This window comes from Filicampus tigris, chromosome 5 (assembly GCF_054856515.1).
Source record: "Filicampus tigris isolate MCC_2025a chromosome 5, RoL_Ftig_1.0, whole genome shotgun sequence".
In the NCBI taxonomy this organism is placed as follows: domain Eukaryota; kingdom Metazoa; phylum Chordata; class Actinopteri; order Syngnathiformes; family Syngnathidae; genus Filicampus; species Filicampus tigris.
Genome location: NC_141221.1, coordinates 24,138,768 through 24,158,652, shown reverse-complemented (window position 1 = coordinate 24,158,652; position 19,885 = coordinate 24,138,768). Strand labels below are relative to the sequence as shown.

The following is a 19,885-nucleotide window of genomic DNA, read 5'->3' as shown; positions in this document are numbered from 1 at the left end:
CTCCAGCATGGTTGAATATGGATATATATGTTCATCATTTTGTTAAATAATAAAGACCTTGGTCCTTCGTCATTTCACATACAACTTTTTTTTTTTTACAATTTTTTTTATTTTACACATTTTTACCCCCAAAAATCTCATAAAATACAACCATTTGATATGCCAAATATGCTTTTACTGTAGTGTAGTCTATCTTGTACGTTGCTTTATCTTCTACTGCCATCTAGTGACTGAGTTATTTTAAAGGAAAGAGTTGATCATAAACCATTCTTATTTGTATTTCTATTTACAAGATTTGCCTCCTATTTCATCCACCCATTATCTGAGCCGCTTTATAAACCTTGCCTTTCAAGGCTCCCACGAATTTAAGATGGTAAATTGAATTTCAAGGCCTTTTATGGATATCACACACACAGGCCTGACGTTTACAGCATGTGAGATCCTAATCTCGCTGTAAAATGCTCATAATCCTTCTAGTTTTAACAGATGAAATATACATTTTGGATGACTTGTGGATTGAAATTGATTTTTAAGTCAGGAGTCTGTGCATTAAATAACTAAAAATAAACATCGACATTGTCCTAATGCCAAAAAGAGACGTTTGTTAAAAGAACTATGGAGGGGTGAAGAAAAAAAAACACATAAAACGTAAACGCCACCAGTGTCCCACCACAAAAAAAGGCAGTTAAATCGAAAAAGTCCCAAGGGTTAAGCACTTTTTTGAAATCCCTTATTATTTGTTGATGACGACGGGGCATAATATGGTGAATCTATTTCAAAACTGCAAGAATTAATCGTATGGAGGTCTTGGAATAAAACATGATGTATTTAATTATAGTTGACTTTAATAATAATAATAATTATTATTATTATTATTACTATTATCATTATTATTATTATGTCACATTTTAAAATCAGGTCAAGAGACATCAAAGACAAGTGAAGTTCATACATAATCCTTTTTCATTCATTCATTATCCATACCGCTTATCCTCACAAGGGTCGCGGGCGTGCTGGAGCCTATCCCAGCTGTCTTTGGGCAGTAGGCGGGGGACACCCTGAATTGGTTGCCAGCCAATCGCAGGGCACAGAGAGACAAACATCCGCACTCACAATCACACCTAGGGGCAATTTAGAGTATCCAATCAACTTACCATGCATGTTTTTGGAATGTGGGAGGAAACCGGAGTACCCGGAGAAAACCCACGCAGGCACGGGGAGAACATGCAAACTCCACACAGGGAGGCCGGAGCCGGGATCGAACCCACGACCTCTGAACTGTGAGGCGGATGTGCTAACCAGTCGACCACCGTGCCGCCTCATACATAATCATGTTACTGTAATCATAAAGTGTTTTCTTTTGGCAGGCGACATTTGCACGTTGTTCCACATCCGGAAGCACAGTGGACGGATGTGACGTCATTACGCATTGTAGTGTAGTGTCACGTAAACGGTTCGGCGCAAAATTCAAACATTCTACAGCAAGAACGCGCTGGTGTTTTTTTCAGCTTTTGTAAACCTGTACTGGATTTTTACAGATTTTAGCGTGCTTTGAGCAAATATAACACATTTTATGGTAAGGTTTATGCATGAAAGTATGCCCGTTAACCCACCAGCAATATTTCAACTGTGCGTTCTTGTTTGCAATGCTAAGCGCAAGCAATGTTATGCTAACGTTTTTAACGTGTCTCCGAAGTCACTATGCTAGTTAGATCACAATTACTTTGTCGTAGTTTCCCATTATGATGGGTTAAATTAACACCACAATAACCCTTTATAATCCCGTTTCACAAAGTTTACGTCGCTTTCAACGACCGAATTGTTTTGTAAATCGTTCTGTGCACTGATGGGTCATAAGGTTAACCTTTCATTGTAACTTCGAGGCAGACATGATGCTTACCTGGTTGCATACCCATGCAAGTTTGAGTTTGCATTATTGTTCAACATTAATATGTTAATTGTGTAGGAGTACAAATGTATCATATCAAGCATATGTCTTGAAATACTAAAAACTTTATCGATTAAAACTAATGTAAAATGTTTGATGTCCCTGGTTGTTGCGTCTCTTTGTTAGAAGCTAGCAAGCTAAGATAGCGTGAAAGGCTTCGATGTACAGCAAGACGAGTTTATCCGGATGCAAACGATGAAATGAATGCCGTTTTATTCACAGAAGAAAAATTCTGTCAGCCATGCAGAAATTTAGCGTTCACAAGTAAATGTAAACATTTTGGCTGCAACACACTGATAATGCATTCTAAGCATTATTATAAACATAGACTTAGAGAAATTGTGTCTGAGAGGGCATATGAGGGGATTGACTAGGATACAATTCATATCGAAAAAGGATTTTCCATTCATGTACTTCATGACAGTAGAACAGCCACAAGAGTGCGTCATAAGTATTGATGACTGCTATCAGCAGCATTCGTGAGTACTCAATGCATTGAAATAAGGCCAGAATTGGCCCGATATGAGACGTGGTATTGGTACTGGCCCATCTAGAAAAAGAATAGTTTCTAATTTGCCCTCTGTCTTTAGCCAAGATGAGTGCGGCCACCACACCTGTCTCCCGGGTACGACAAGGATGGACATTGTCATCTATGAAGAACAAGGGCCTATCACCAGCAGCCTGTAGCACACCTTTGCTTGCAGCCTTCCCTGGCAACGATGATGAAAAGGAGCGACATCAGCGCAGACGGTCAAGAGTAATTGACCTTCAAATTGCTACGGATTCCTCTTTAAACGACTCTGCACCTCATAGGTATATGATTTTTTTTTTTATAACAATTAGAGTGAAGGAGTCTCTTTTCCTCAGGGCTCAGGGTGTTCTACAAAACTCAAATGAGTTTATTCTCATTTTAGGAAAACCGGGTTTTCTCCATGTATGCTGGCAATATTTTATGTTCCCAAAACGGTCATGTTAGGTTAATTCAGCGCTTCTTAATTAATTTCTGTTACACACCCTGAGGAGGAAGAAAACATTTTGCTGTAACACATAACTGTAGCACTAACCGCGACTATAAATAGCGTAATTTGTCTAAAAAATTGAGTAAACAGTACATCTGCATAACATTATTTCTTTATTAATATTAAAGAAAAGAAATATAGATTGACCAAGGAATAACTTTATTAACATTGATTATAAGTCTCTTTCAACCTTTCTTTTCATCCCTGTTAAATATTTTTCAGTTGTATCTCTTATGAAGTGGGGTTTGATCACTGCACTTCATATCTCTTGTTCTGCGCTGTGTGTGCGCACGCTCAGTGGGAAAAAAAAATCTTGTAGCTAATACTCCCTGCTCTGCTAGTATGGCAAAAAAAAACATGTTGACAGTCACATGCTCCCACGCTCCAAGTAGTCGTTTGAGAAGGACTGGGTTGATTCAATACTCTAAATCACAAGCGTCGAACTCAAGGCCCGGGGACCAGATCCAGCCCGCCACATCATTTAATGTAGCCCACGAGAGCAAATCATATGTGTCAACGTCCGTGACGTTTGCTAAAATCTGTACCAAAATGTTACATTGTCAGGTGTAATAAATAATAGTGTTGAGATTTTACAAAGCCTATTTTGCAAACAATATGGACGAATGCTATCACCCATACTAAGCAATGTTTACTGTAGCTACTTTTGTATTGCCCAATAATTCCTTTGAGCAATTAACCCCATTGCTTTTTTTAACATACTTTTATGATGCAACAAAGTCATGATCAGAAAAATCTTACTTGATCAGCTGTACTTTGTCTTAATCAGAGTCCTTTAGTAATTGTAGCACATTAAATCTTTTTCCAAAACCATGTTTTTGCTCTTGTTTGGATTATTGGTTGCTATCACATGAGTTGCAGAGAAAGTGTAGACTGTACACTAATTGAAGAGATCAAAATTGTGTCCAGTGCCGCAGGGACACCCGCTGCTGTGCCAAAGTTGTCCAATGCTCAAATCTCAGAACATTACTCCACTTGCATCAAACTCTCCACTGAGAATGTAAGTAGAACCTTTTTTTTTTATGCAGACCTTTAAAATGTCCACATTGAGTTGAAATCTCTGAGAATTCATGTTATCATCACTAACGCACAGTTTGTCTCTTTTTTGATAGAAAATTACAACAAAAAATGCATTTGGTCTACATCTCATTGATTACATGGCTGATATTCTTAAACAGAAAGATTCAGAGCTTACAAACTTCAAGGTACAGTATGTTGGAGGTTTGGCTTCTTGTGTATGTATGTTCAGAAAACCCCTGGTCTTTAATTTATACAATGGTATGTGTTAATGGTCTTGGGCCATCTTATTTATCTGATTTGCTTTTATCATACCAGCCCTCGCGGATCCTGAGGTCCTCTGGCGCCGGCCTTTTATTTATTCCAAGGGTGAGGACCAAAATGCATGGCGAGGCTGCATTCAGCCATTTTGGTCCTCACCTTTGGAATAGCCTGCCAGAGGATGTCAGGTCTGCAGAGACTGTTGATATTTTTAAGAGGAAGCTCAAGACACACCTTTTAAGTTTGGCTTTCAACAACTTTTAAATAATTTATCTTTTCTTTTGATTGAAGATAATTCTATGTTTTGCTTTGAATGTTTTAAAGCACTTTGAGTTGCATTTTTATGTATGAAAAGTGCTATATAAATAAAATGTGATTGATTGATTGATATATTTATTTTTTGATTATAAAACAAAAAGCTGATAAGAATTTAGTTAAATCTGCTCCAAAAGTACCGTAACACTATGCTGCTGTATTTCTCAACATTTTTACAAGCACCCCCTTAAAAATACATAGCACTCCAAGTTGGGGGCTGCCAGTTGTCCATGAAAAACAGATACATAATTTAGACTAAGAGTTACTTTGAAGTTGATTTTAATTTTGACAGACAAGCGGAAAGTGAAATGAATGAAATTTGATTTTTAAAAAAAAGCAAATTGGCCACTTACCTACAATACATGAGATGTATGTCCCACATGTGAAAACGTTTTTCTTTTTGGCTCCATATTACATACGATACCGATTTCGATACCACTGTGAGAGAAAAAAAATCACCTTATTAGTGAACATTTTTAGGTCGGAATTTTAAATAGGTAACGCTCATCAATTCAACAATCAAGATATGTTTATAACAATGCAAACAAATGCAATTTTATTGTCTTACATTTTTGTAAACATTAACTCATTCACTGCCAGACATTTTTAGACCCTCTTTTACACTAACGTTTGAAAGAAATATAAATAAATTCCTCGGATTGAATGGCTGGACTGTGAAATTGGAACAAATTGGAACTCTATTTGTGGAGTAAGCTTTATTTGCGGGTGTACTGCTTTATCAGACCATGTGTAACTTTAAACTTCTCTGTGTGGGCTTGACTCTGTCTGATAACAACAGTACAACATATTGCGTGTAAAATGGAGACAAGATTTGCTAAAAGTGCCACGATGGATGCAAAAATAGACGAAGCTAACCGTTAGCTTCAGTGTTCCGGATATGTTCTCAAGTCGCAGCTACGCCAAGCTTTTACTGTATTTGTTGGTGCAACCCAACATATGCTCACTAGTAACCAGCCCCAATAGATGTAAAAATAGACGAAGCTAACCGTTAGCTTTAGTGATATTTTAGAGGAAGCAGCTTCTTCTTCGTCTATTTCCCCCACACTGGTGTACACAGCGACACCATTGGCATCTGGAAGGACCATGCATGTCAGCATAATCAGAACGAGGCTGTGAGACTCAAAGGTATCGATACCAAAGCAATTGAATATCTTGAATCGATATTACATTTAATATCGATTAATATTGAGGTATCGATTTTTTTTACAACCCTAGACAGATGTAATTATAAACACAATTTGGTGCCTCAGTGGCGATAAAGCGGCTGTATGGGTCACACGAGTTTTTCTTAAAGTGATACACACACTGACAAGAGTTAGTTTTGCACTGTGAGCTCGCATCAGTGTTGCCAGACGCATTATTACGATTAAGCAATTTTACATAATTGACAGAATTCTATTCATTTTATTGTGCCCATCACATGTAAATATGTATGATACCCCAGCACTCTTGTCAATCTCGTGTGTTTTCGTTTACAGGTGGCAGCTGGAACACTGGATGCCAGTACCAAGATTTATGCTGTCCGCGTGGATGCAGTTCATGCTGATGCCTACAGAGTACTCGGTGGCCTTGGGGCTGAAACCAAACCCGGAGAAGGTCAGAGCCTCATTGTTGTGATAGCATGCATTGTAAATTGTTTTAAATAACTATTCCCATAACTGTCTGCTTATAATTTTCCCCATATTTTAAAACATAAAACTTTTGACCGGTCTATGTGTGCAACCGCAGACAACGGACTAAATGAAGAAGTGCAAAATGATGATGCTGAGGTAACTGCCAAGCAGCCAAAGAAGAAGAGACCCCCAAAAAAGACTGTGGAGCAGAACCTGAGCAACTTAAATAGTGCTGAGTCCGAAAGGAAATGTGAGGTACTGTCATTTCTACGGAATCTGCTTTGCCTTTCTGCTTTTAAATGATTATTGGTACAGAACGGCCCATTCACACGTACACAACAAACACTCCTGTTGTTGCATAAAATTATTTATTATTTAGCTAGCTTTTGCCTGGCTTTGATTTTTAGCGATAATCTCACTTTGCTTCTTTTGGCCCCTCATTTTTTGTGCGCCTCTTTTTCTGTTTACCGGTAAGTCTGCTAAACGTGATGATGGTATGCACTTACAACCACTAGCTATCCACTTGTTTTTGTTTTTTTTTCGCTGAAAGAATAAACAACTCGCGTCACGTCATCGAGACTCATCGTGACTGACAGGTGTCAAGACGATTGCACAAATGATCATTTCCCCCTTCCATACAAGCCACTCAGTGTGACTGACCCACCCCAAACTATTCTGTTTACAAAATCTGTGGGGATTTCTGACAGCTTTTTTTTTTTTCCCCCTTCATGGGCCTGTAATGTCATCTGGACAAAAACGTTTCACTGAACCCATATTAATATCGTTACTGTGGCATTATCGAGATATCTGGCCTTTTCGCCCAGCCCTACTATGTATGTGTTTTGACAGCCCTGCTTTAGTGATTTCTAAAAACACTTACCGGTAACTGTTGTTGTTTTTTTGTTACTACTAGAACGTTGATTTATACCTAGCTTGACAACTTGTAATCCGTTTCCATTTTTCGAGCAAGGCATTGTTCCTCGGATGTATTGTATGTTTTGTAATGACACAATCTAAAAACAGAAGAAATATTGTCTCAAACTAATGACAAATAAGTTCTTGTTTCAGTCATAAATCACCTATGTTTTTTAAATTGACCTTGTGGTTCTGTGCATCACAACGGTTAACTTTGTTTGGCTTGGCTGTTTTTTGCCCTCCAGGTAGACCCCATGTTTCATCGCATGGCGTCATCCTTTGATGAGAGTAGCACAGCTGGGGTCTTCCTGCCTGTTCTCTTCAGTGAAAACAGTCGCTGCGAGCTGCTCTTTCCATCCCGCATGACCCTCCTGCAGTCGACATCCTCCTACTCTCCCCCACCTGCTACGGCGGTCCCTACATCCCCGTTCATGGGTAAGAAAGAAGAAAAAGAACTAACTAGTACCCTAAGCATGTCTTTGCTGTTCATGTATGTGTTGGATATGTTTCAAATGTCGAGCACCCTGTGGTTCAAACCATATGTCTGTGATGCGATTCTGACAGCTGGACTGCAGCGGTCTCAGGAGAAAAGCGACATCTGCCCCTCTCTGCAGGACTTCTCCTTCACTAGCTGGAACCCTGAACAGGTCAGAGAATAGTTTGACTTGGATAGAAGTGCCGGTAAGCATTGGCTTGGCATCAGACCATTGTAGTTGTAGTTCAACTTCACAGTGAAGTTGAAGTCCACTGTAATAATAAATATTGTTGTCATCCAATCGTTATTTTCTTTGTTTATTTGGAATGGATTCGATTGTGCATGTACCTCATTTGTGACAGAAATATAAATAGGAAATTGAAATAATGAGTTTGGCTGTCACTATAACAGCATATTCCAAAAGGTTTTCCAGAGAAATTTTACTATACGGCCAAGTCAGCAAAACAATGGCTACAGGAGAAGATGAGAGTTTTTGAATTGTGTTGAAAATCTTTGGGTGACCTGAAGAGTTTTTTTATACATGAGATTCTCCCACAGTATCTGAGAAAAGCGGGTGAGGAAAAAAGGCTACGAACACTCGTAACACGTCGCGATTGTTCTGAATATTTTTTTTTTAATTAATTACAGTGGCCGCCGCTACCGAGGGCTTTAGTTTTCCCTCCACTCCCTCCGTGCGGGACTCGGGAGGCGGGGAGTGCGGCAGCCCCGGTGGGTCCCTCATAACCCATCGGGGAAGATAGGCCCGTTCGTGTGTGAGCCTGCGTTTGCACTCAACCGAAGCATATTACTTCGACTTACAAATGAAGTGTCGATGCTCCATGTTTTGTGCAATTCACATTAGTTCTTGCTGCTACTAGCTGCCACGAGCCACTAATAACAGTTTGGGCCCGTTTTCATGTGCGCTTGGCGTAAAAATTGGCGACGGGGGAAAGTCTAGTTTATTCTTCTTGGGAATTTGGCAGACCACGTTGGGCCATGCTGGGCGGACTGTGGTTGTTTTATTTTACACGCCCTTGGCGCACCTGACAATTTGGTGACTGGCAGCAGACTAGGCTTCAGACCCGGTGAAACCAGGCAGTGAGTTGCAATGCTCGGACAGTGCTCAACTTAATACAGCGGTCCCTCGCTATATCGCGGTTCACCTTTCCAGGACTCGCCACATTGCATATTTTGTATTCTACTAGTCGGTTAACGCGGCATTAAGTATCGCGCCTCGGCCTCTGTAAACATGCTGAGCACCAAGAGAGGGAATTTCTTTCTTTCTCTCTCTCTCTCTCTCCCTTTCTCTCTCTCTCTCTCTCTCTCTCACCCTCCCCTCTCTCTATCTCTCTCTGTCTCTGTCTCTGTCTGTGTGTATGTGTATGTATATATATGGATGTATATATGTATATATATGTATATGTGTGTATATATATATATGATTGTGTGTGTATATATATATATATATATATATATGTATATGTATATGTATGTATGTATATATTATTTTTTTTTCCATCCTAATATTATCTGATTACTTTTGGAGTGGAAGTTTATACATCAAACCTTCAGACCTGATTCAAGCATCACTGGCATTTTTCCTCTTTCAGGCAATGAACCAACTTTTGGAGAAAATGAAGCAGGGTGATCACGCTTTTGACATGAATGCTGAGCCTGAACCCGAAGCTGATGAAGAGGATTACCCTGAATTTGATGGAGACTACGAGGAGGGGCTGGGTGACTGTGAGGAGAGGCTAAAGGAACATAAAGACGATTGTGGGACCTCAATCTCTGGAAGAGGACGGTGAGAACAACAAGCAAGCATTTTGTCTTCCACGCAATATACGTAATGTTGATGCTTGCAGAATTCTGTAAAAGTCGCCGGTTGGAAGGAGATCATTTCACCGGCGTATACATTTCTTCTATGGAAAAATTGTCACACACTTTCAATGGTGTTCTAGTGATGTGATACCAATTGGAGAGGGAGATATCGCCACTATGTGTCTGCAGCTGTCATCTCAGCCCAGGGAATATTCGTACTTCAGCCCAAGGACAATGGCCACGTGGGCTGGACCAGGCTACTGGCAGTTCAAGCCAAAACACAAGTGTAAGTAGAATTGTCCCCATGATCTTACAGTTACAGGACCAGAAATATTCACACCCTAAATACATCTCTGATAAAACCATCTTTCTTTGGCGCGAAATTAGCTTGTTGAGGTAGTGGTGTAAACGTGTCCTTTAATATAGAATGGCTTGGCTGGCCACAATCTGTTCATACTGGTGGATTGCAATTGTACAGTTGTGCAAAGGTCACACCAAGCGTGGATAAATAAGATAACAATATAAGACAATCCTTTATTTTTGTGTGCTTATCAACAAGCTTGTATGCTGAAGTAAATTCCTAATTTCCATTATCATAGAGCTCCTTATTACAAGAGTTTGTTACTTTTAAGGATAATATGTTTGTTGACAGCAAAAAATTAACTACTGGTACTTTTTTCTTCTTCAGTGGACCATTTGCCTGACAAGGAGACACGGAAAAAGAAGCCCAAAAAGACCTTTGAAATAGACTTCACCACAGACGTCAACTTTGATACCTACTTCCGCACTACAAGAGTAACTGCTTTCTTTATACACAAAATGTTTGCTGTCAAAACTTAAACTGTTTGTCTCATCATCAAATCGTGAGTTCAACAAGAAAATGAGGAATGCTTAAATGCTGTGGATAACGTCATCCCCGTTATCCTTATAAAATGCTCTAAAAACTACATTGACGAGCTGACCACATAGTCAGTTATACACTTGCAAAGAAATAGGTGAACTCGATGGAATTGCCTGGATTTCTGTATAAATGTGTCACTTCAATAGACAAACCTTCTTCAACTAATACCCCGCACATAATTATGTTTCTATTTTTACTGAAAACAACATGAAAACATCAGAGTGCAGGGAGGAAAAAGTTGGTTAATATAATAACACCTTGACCAAATGTTTATTATAGTTCCACATCAGACCTGCGCAACAGTCAATCACCCCTCCACTGTTAAGCTTCCACTGTCTGGCAGGCACATTGTTTTAAATTCTCCTGCAAAGTGTCTTCATAAACTTGTGATTTATTTTTTCTCTTGACGATTGCAAGGCGTCCTGGCAAATAAGACCCAAAGCATGATAATCAGTCAAGATAATCTTTCAGCCTTTGTTGACTTGAATTGCAAGGCAGGTCAAATGTTCAAATTTGGCGCTGTGTCTGCATGTGTGCATCCGGCGTTCGCAACTCATTATTCAACATTGCAAATAGATTTTGTTGTAACTACAGCAAGTGTTGACTGTGAATCTAACATCATCTTGCCTTTCTAGGCTGCCACCACCATCAACAAGTCTGCCCTCAGTTCCAGCAACAAGAAAACAACCCTCCCAGCAGACTTCCAGTTTCCCCCAAAGACTCTCTCCCAGCTCAGTCTTAAACCCTCCATGTCGGTGAGGCCAAACTGCCTGCCTCAGCCAACGCGGATATCTTATTTATATTCAATAAGTACAAGTGAAATGTGTGTGTGTACTGAGTGGATTTTTTTGTCTAGATTGAATTTCTTTATGTTTTACTCCTCCTGTGTTCTGACATACTGTTTGACTCTGGAATCACATTGCAAAAAAAAAAAACAGTTGCGTTTTGCCATATTTAATATCAGTTTTATTATGAGCATCATTCAGCAATATCCCAACCATCTCTGTGATGGATTTGAATTACAATAGTACCTGAAAATAATGCATTGAGTTTTGTTTTATTGTAGTTATGTCAAGAAGCGCAGAAGAGGCTATCAGGAGAGCTTGGAGAGGGCATTGGCGACTATGACTACAACAATCCCAACGATACAGCCAACTTTTGTCCAGGTCTTCAGGTATGACGTTCCATTTGGAGTTTGCTTCTCTAATAAAAATGTCAAATTAGGAACGAAGGCCACGACTTTTTTCCCCTCGCATCACCTTCAACCTGCAGGTCTTCAAGCTCCCAGGAGCATCATATCCTCGTCTATTTTTACCTTCTCTTGAGCACAGTGCACACCCAAGACTTTGCTGGGAATGAATTTTCAGATGACCTCCATGTTGAAGTGTAAACATTTAGATGTTTAAATCAAATCTTCACACATTGAAGCATTCAAATTGGTATTTGTTATTACTGTTTTAAAGCGCACACCCTCATCATAAATGAAATGCATATTTTGTTGTGGCACTCGCAGCATAGACATCTGGCTAAGGTAAAGCCCCTCCATCAGCACTTAGAAACAGTCATCCATTCCTTTGCTACATCTCGGCTAGATTACTGCAATGCACTTTATTTTGGAGTCAGCCTGTCCTCCCCCAAACGTCTCCAGTTGGTCCAAAATGCTGCTGCCCGCCTACTAACTGGAGCTCGGAAGATGGAGCACATAACACCAATTCTGGCCTCCCTTCACTGGCTCCCATTGTATTTCAGGGTTCAATTTAAGATTCTCCTATTTGTCTTTAAATCATTGAATGGTCTCGCCCCGGCGTACCTCTCCGAGCTCCTCCACTCCTACGCACCTTCCCGCAGCCTCAGGTCTGCGGACCAGGCGCTGCTCGAGGTGCCGAGGACCAAGCGGAGCCTCAGAGGGGATCGAGCCTTTTCTGTCGCTGATCCTTCCCTCTGGAATGACCTGACATTGGTTGTTAGGCAAGCCCCCTCTCTGTCCATTTTTAAAACCCAGTTGAAGACACATTTCTTTGCTTTTTGATCACACCTGAATTTTTCGGCTCTTTTCCGGTGTCAATTGTATATAGTGTTTTGTGTCAATTTATTGGCTTTATTTATTTATATTGTATATATTATTTGTCTATATTTATTGATACATGTGCCACACCCTTTTATTGTTTTTGTTTTATTTATTGTATTGTAAAGTGCTTTGTTACAGCCCTAGCTGTTATGAAATGCGCTATATAAATAAAATTGTATTGTATTGCATTGTAATCTAAACTTCTACTTTACTTCATGCCAAAAACGCAACATAGTTTTTTGTACATATTTTGTTGTGGCTCCAGCAGTGTATTTATTTTTATTTTACTTCATGCTGTTTCTACTTTAGTGTTTTACAGTGAGGTTGCAGTTTTTATTTTGTATTTGTAATATGTATTATTATTTTGTATTATTCGTGTATTCCACATTCCCTGAATGTGTTCAGCAGATTACTAACAGTTTTGCAAATGAGAGGAAAGAGTTCTTGCTAGTAGCCACTTAACGTATGTATCATAAATATTCATTCAAAGTACTTTGAACATGGCATACTCCCTTCATCAATATTACCTTGGAAACAGGTAATGGAAATTGGTATGGCATTTGATCCACCATTAAACAATTAAATACCTTTTACTTTAGCATAAACACAGCAGTAACACATACAAACATACTACAATACTCAAAGGCATTTATCTTTGCTTTCCTAATTAATCACACCATAGTAGGTAGTATACTGAGTTATCTGTAGCTTATAACCAGTGCATTTTTTTTTTTCTTTTTATTGTTTTCTCTTTTTTTTTGTTTTTATATATTTGTGGGTGCACCTTTTGTACAGGTTCGCTCAATAGACTGAATTTACGGTAATACAAGAAATGTGACCGTGTGCAGTGATATGTAAATACTCCATGTAAGGGCTGTCAATGTTTGACTTGCTGCAACAAATGAACCTTTGCATTTAAAGTCTTTACCCATCATCTCTTCAGGCTGCAGACAGTGACGATGACATGGAAGGGTTTCCCGACTCTGACAATACCCAACCTTCAGGCGAGAATTTTCCACCGCCCTCACAAGAAGGCGTCTCGACCTATGGCGATGACGATCTTGTACCTGAACCACACAGAGTATGTTGTTATCAAGCATTTTCTCACAATAGCCATTCCTAAGTTTCTTGTTGACCTAGGTTTTCGCTTTACAGAGATGAAATGGTCCAAAATGTTATTATCAGGATCATAATAACCAAAGTGATCACAGGATTATCACCATATCACAAAAAAATATAAACGACTGCAATACGAGCAACCCGATGCAAGCTGTTGTTGGAGGGATTTTTCTTTTTCTACTTTTCTTTTTCCGTTTTTTTTTGTTTTTTTTGGGGGGGGGGGGGGGGTTTGCTCTGACTTGCTAGCACAGATTTGTGCTGTATGGTAGCTAGGACATAAAGGCCTATATGGGCGCAAGGACATCAATGCTTACCAATCAGCCCGCAGACGCAACTTTCATGTTGTCGCCCGAGTGGAGTTTATCGCCCATTTTGCATAACTTGCGCTTGGCGAACAAAGCGTTGTCAACTTCCTTTACCTTGAAGTATCTCCACATGGTCCCTACTGCACCTGCATGGAGTGTCTGGTATGTCAGGCTGATAAGGTGGAATCAGTGTCGTATTATCGGAGCAGTCACACAGATCATACCAATACTGGTATTGAGATCTGTGCATCCCGAGTTGGAATTGGCCTTTTGAAATGTGCAAACCCCAATTCCAATCAAGTTGGAATGTTGTATAAAATGTAAATTTAATTAGAGATGGGACTCGATTTAAAAAAAAAAAATCTAATTGAGCGTATGGGCTACCAAAATTAGTCGAGTTGTCACGGGTCGTTGACGGTTAATTTAATAGTCGACGTCATCATTAGTAAGTTTGCAGTTTTGTTTTCCCTCTCCAAACTGCCTTTTCTCCCGCTGTTCCTGGTGGCCGTCTGCCGGCTTTACTATAAGTAAATAACATTTAATATTTGGTGGCGTAAACCTTACTTGCATTAACTGCATCAAGCCTAATCCTGGTGTTAAAATGATTAGCAAATGATTGTATTTTGTTTTTGTTTGCGTTTCGCACAATGTCCCAACTTCACTGGAACTGGGGTTTGTATTTGCCAGTGACGGGCGGTGTGTTTTGTACCTATACCTTCAGTGGGTGTTTCGTGAGCTAATCCACCTCTTAATAATGCCATCACGTCGCAAAATAATGTACAAAAATATGCTATGTTTACTGCAGAGCGTGCTTCTAAAACAACTTGCAGATATTTTATATAGTCTCCCTTCTAAGCACTCTCACCCACACGCATCCAATGCCTGCCTGTCTGTGTATGCTAACTGTTGCACTTATACATAATTATTCTGAAAGAGCCCCCTGGCTTTCTGGAGGTGAATCCAAAATCTGACTGGCCCCAAAAAAAGACAAAAACAATGTAACAAATCTATATGAGTTTCACTTTTTTAATTGAACTACTGAAATAAAATTTCAGGATATTCCAACTTATTGATGTACCTGTAAAGATGCACAAATCAGTCTAAGTATAACTAATCAAACAGTAAAAGCTTTTTCTTTTTTCTTTTTTTTTTTCCGCCAAGATCATGGGTCCAACTGGTTGCAATATTTGACTGTCAGGTGAAAACGCAATCATGCTGAAATTTGTGTTACATCTCCATGAAGGTCAACAAGATTGAGATCAACTATGCTAAGACGGCCAAGAAAATGGACATGAAGAGACTCAAGAGCAGCATGTGGACTCTTCTAACTGACAGCCCAGAAAGCCCCACCAAGGTAAATTATTGTAATAGATCGCCCATGGTTCACCTTAGTTCCGTTGTGCTTTTTTTCCATTTATTCATTTGTCATGCATGCAACCTTTAGATTTTCAACTGCAAGTGTTTTTCATTCCAGTTGCGCATGTCTGTTCAGCTGGTTATGTTGAAAACATTTTCAATCTAGGAGGTGGAGGTTACAGAGAAACCTGAGGTTTGTGGGGAAAAAGTCTTCAGCCATACAACAAAGACCTTGCTTCAAAGGTAACAGAACTATTACACAGCTTACCTGCTTTAATGAAGGAAAAATACTGACTGACTAGCGGTTCACAAATTACTTAGTCTGTGTCTTAGTCTTAAGTTCTCACTGAGTAATGATATGGATTCATGTTGAATTGTTGTTTTTATAGTGGTAAAAAATAAACGCATTACAGTCAACAATATGCTCTTATGTAACTTAAATTTAAATATGTATTACTAAAGACTGAAACTCTCTGCTGGTCTAGACTACCCAACACAATGGCTCAGAACCTGTCAGTACCTTTGGCATTTGTTGCTCTGCTCCATCTGGCAAATGAAAAGGTGAGTACTGGATGACCTCGTAATGACTTGTTTTATTCATATGCCTTAAATTTTGCAATCTCATTCCTGAGATTACTTTACTGCACTTTGAGGGCAGTCATTCATGTTGCTGCATTAAAGACCACAGATCCCGTTTCTCGCATGGTATTTTCCAGAACTGGGCACTTGGCCCTTTTTTGCCGGTCCGCCCTCCGTCCGCGACCCGGGTACCCTTCCGGCCTCGTCCCTCGTCCTTATTCATAAAAATGATCGGCCCCCGACCCCGTTCCGCCCTGCATTACGGTGTAAATGCAAAGCCGTTGTCATGTTGTGATGAAGATTGAATGTAATTTTCAAGTGTAGCAGGACTAATGACACCGCGACTCGACTCCTTAAAATGTCCCGCTCAGTTGGATAACTAGTGGTGCGTTTGAAGTGTTCGGATGCAAATTTTGTCATTTGCCCATATCGCAGAGTAGGTTTATTTGAACTTTGGTCGCCTTACGACCACGTGACACGCATGCGGGCCGATTAGTGGGCCGGACTAAAATCCACCTCCGCCCTTGCTTAGTCCGCCCCTTTTTTTAAACGTGTCACCCCCGCCCTCCGCCCCAAAAATGGCCGTCCTTCCCCAAGGGCCAGACCGTTCCACCCCCGGGACGGACTGCCCAGCTCTGGTGTTTTCTTCCAGCCCTCAGAAAAATAATTTTCTCAAGACATTTGTCATCTTGTGTTTGACTTAAAGAGGAAGTCAACCCAAACATTTCTTTACAATGATATTTTCTATGTGGCTTCACTAGTTGAAACAAGGCATTCTGATTGAGATTGCGTTTGTGGAATATGCAAAATCCACCTATTTTTCGCCATCTCAGTTAGATAGGGTTTGACCAAATAAAAGCACAGAATAAGCCAAAATGCAAAACCTTCGTGGGGGGTGGTTGGGTTGGTGGTTGTAGAAAACAGGGAAGCCGTGATTGGTCGTGATTGAGGTTTTGGCCCAACGCAGCAATATTGTAAAAAAAAAAAAAAAAATGTAGGGGTTGACTTTCTCTTTAATTTGATACCATAGTCTATATATGCAACAATGGTCTGAACAATGCACAGCCATGCACTCATTTTCATAACTAACAGTTTTCACATTTTGAAATATTTCCAGACCATCATTTAAGAAAACCTACTTAATATGTATAGTGGGGGTCTAATGGGCCCAAAATTCATCCTGGGGTACACCTGGTGACCTGATCATTCTCTGACGGTGAGCTAACCGAGTATCAACCATGCAATGGATAGGACTTAAGAAGTTAAGAGTGTTCTCATTAATTGGAGTCTTACCAAATCATGTTCATAAGAAATGCATCGATGGACTGCTTGGTCTAATATTTCGCAAATTTTCATGTCGTGCTGCTGGATCCTGCCTCGGGAGCATCTTAGATAGCCAAGTCAACCATCCTTTGAAAAGATCTCAGGCAGCAAAGCTCTGTTTTTCATTTTTCCTCATCTTTTGATTCTCACCTGCCTTCTTTCTTTACGACAGGCTGCTATGTTAAATAGACAAGCTGCTGAAACGTGAAATGCAGATGAGCTTGTGCCAATCAATCTCAGCAAAAAGGATGAATCCAAAGTGTTGGGGAGGGTAGGAGGCGTGGGAATGATGTGACGCGCGAGTGGCTTGTTACTCTGATGCTTTGTGGGTCGCACGACAAGCAACGGTCTAACGAAGCAACAACACATGTGCAGGCTGCAGACTGACCTTTTTGTTTTTGTGTATGTTGACTGCAACGTGTTTATGCTTCATCGGATCGGGCACAGTACGACTTTGGCCGAGAGTGCGCTGCAGCCCCTTGGCATGCACGCGGCTTGAGCATGCAGTCATCCAGTATTTGTTGAACAGTAGTTTGAAATGACTTTTGTTAAAAGACGGCTGGATGTTTTGGAAATTATATAGGGATTATATTAAAAATTATATTATATTATAGTATAGAATATTATAGTATATTATAGTACAGTATAGTATATTATGGTATAGCATTGTATATTTATAGTATATTGTATTATATTAAAAATAAATAAATCACTGGGCCATGTCGACCCGGAGTGGACAGGCCGTTCTGGATTTGTCCCGAATTTCGCATTTGCCACCAAAGCCCCCGTTCCCATATGACAAACATTGATGTTTTTCTGTATGTTCTGTTTTTGCAGAATTTGGAGCTGGTGAAGGTTGATGACATGTCAGACATCATCATCAGGCAAGGCCATTGAGGAGAAATGTGTTTTATGCTATTTTTATTCTATTTTGTACCGCGTCTCTTTTTAATGTGTATATCTCATGTGTCTCAGCAACAATGTTGTTTGGTTGACTTCCATAGATTTCAGAGAAATTTAATCAGATTGGATGGCATGTTGCACTTTGGACAAGCATTATCTTAAAACAAAACCTGGGCTACATTATGAATTGGATTAAGTTTCATTAGTATTGTGTTTGAAGGTTTTTTTACTGCCGTTATGGACAAGCCACACTTTGGGTACAATTTGGATGACATTTTCAAGCCTATTTTATTGACATTTCACCGCCGCCACCACCTTGTAAGTAATTTGAGAAAGCTAAAAGTATTCACATCCCAACACGACCTGTATCCTCATCTGACATGTTACCGACTGATTGTGTTTGGAATACTTTGCCTTGAGCATTCAAGCTCCTGCATCTTTGTGAAGAATGGATAAATAATAAAATTCTTTCTTCATTTTAATCTGCCATTTTCAAAGTGGCCTTTTATTGTGGACCAGTAGAAGCACAGTTACGCATCCCACCCATTTTATATACCACTTATCCAGTACTACGTCAAATGCCACATGTAGGTAGTAACATTTACTGCTTTATGTTTACTTAAAAGAGAAGTCAAAGGGCTGTATAAATAAGTTTGACTTGACTATTTCATTTAAGACAATTGTGGTTGCGTCATTCATGTTTTTCAATTTTGTTTTGTTTTGGGTTTTTTTTAAAATAGTTTTAGTTCGTGATATTGGGGGATGGACCGGGACCACGTGGGTCAATTAAATATGCAGGACGGAACGCGGTGGCAGTTAGGGCGATGCTAAAAGTGCGCTTAAATTCTTCATCCTTGGGGTATTTTGACCAGGGGTGTCAAATGAGTGCATTAATTGAGATCAATCAATTACAGTATGAGTTAAAGCGTTAAATTTTTTTAAGCACAGTCTAATTGGCTGTCATTGTGTTTGGCATAACCTGATAGGCTCCTATTTTAATTGGGAGGGCAAGTACAGGAGCAGAGAGAAGACGTGAAATTGGAGGAGCATGTGAGAGTTGTTTGTCCGATGAATGGTAAATAAAAAAATGTAAAAACGCCCTGACGGCACTATTGATGAAGTCAGAGTGATATGCCTTCTCTCTAAGACGGACTTTGCTTACTAAAGAAGCAGTTCAAGCCTACCACATAAATGCAAAGTACGGTAACCAGCCGCCATTAAAGCCACAGCTAATGATAGCAACGGAGACAGTAATGTAGCGAGCCATTGCAAAGATCATCGCCAAACTAGACAACAGAACAGCCCGCGTATGCGCAAGTCTGCGATTGATGGGCTGACGAATGTTTTTGCCAAGTGAATAGCAATGAACTGCAGGTCGTTTAACATAGTTGAAGACAAGGGATTAATTGAGGTGTTTCAAACTGCTGTAATGACTAAAATCAGCAAGATATATGACTGTGAAAAGAAAAGCAATCTTGACGTTTTGGTGGGAGATTTGAACAAATGTATTGCTATAACCACAGATCACTGGACTTCAACTCGCAACCACGGTTATGTGGGTCCTGACTGGACACTTTATTGATGGTGAGTGGAACTTCCAACTCATTTTGCACTGAAACCAGGATTTGGCAGATAATGGGAAAAACAGTTCCTCAAGGTGGCAAATGACTGAGTAACTGAAAAAAATATACACCATAAATACAGATACATGCATACAGACAAAGGAGGGCGTTTGGGGCTTTTCTAAGCAATTTTTTAAGTGAGATTAAAAAATAAATTGATTAGATTAATAATTAATCCCTCATATTTTTAATCTATTGACAGCCCCAATTTTGACAAAAGCATGTCAACAAACATCTGAAACCTTAATTGGGGCACGGGTATTACATGTCTCATTATATGTACATT

At 39.7% G+C, this 19,885-nt stretch overlaps 1 protein-coding gene across 1 annotated transcript; it reads left to right on the top strand.

Moving 5' to 3' along the window:
- Window positions 1-1,398: 1,398 nt before the first annotated feature.
- Window positions 1,399-18,459, top strand: ncaph (non-SMC condensin I complex, subunit H). Its single transcript, XM_086030803.1, has 18 exons — window positions 1,399-1,576; window positions 2,539-2,761; window positions 3,895-3,985; window positions 4,098-4,190; window positions 6,078-6,195; window positions 6,328-6,467; window positions 7,373-7,562; window positions 7,692-7,774; window positions 9,213-9,406; window positions 9,564-9,709; window positions 10,112-10,218; window positions 10,960-11,079; window positions 11,391-11,498; window positions 13,336-13,473; window positions 15,060-15,170; window positions 15,339-15,415; window positions 15,658-15,733; window positions 17,912-18,459. Exons 2-18 carry the CDS (start codon window positions 2,544-2,546, stop codon window positions 17,969-17,971), a joined length of 2,070 nt encoding a protein of 689 aa, XP_085886929.1. The 5' UTR covers window positions 1,399-1,576; window positions 2,539-2,543; the 3' UTR covers window positions 17,972-18,459.
- The last annotated feature ends 1,426 nt before the right edge of the window (window positions 18,460-19,885 follow it).

Excerpts from the sequence above, each read along its gene's own strand:
- ncaph (XM_086030803.1), top strand. The coding sequence starts at position 2,544 with ATGAGTGCGGCCACCACACCTGTCTCCCGGGTACGACAAGGATGGACA. Across the intron at positions 7,563-7,691 it reads CCCTACATCCCCGTTCATGG|CTGGACTGCAGCGGTCTCAG; the intron begins GTAAGAAAGAAG and ends CGATTCTGACAG. Across the intron at positions 7,775-9,212 it reads CTAGCTGGAACCCTGAACAG|GCAATGAACCAACTTTTGGA; the intron begins GTCAGAGAATAG and ends TTCCTCTTTCAG.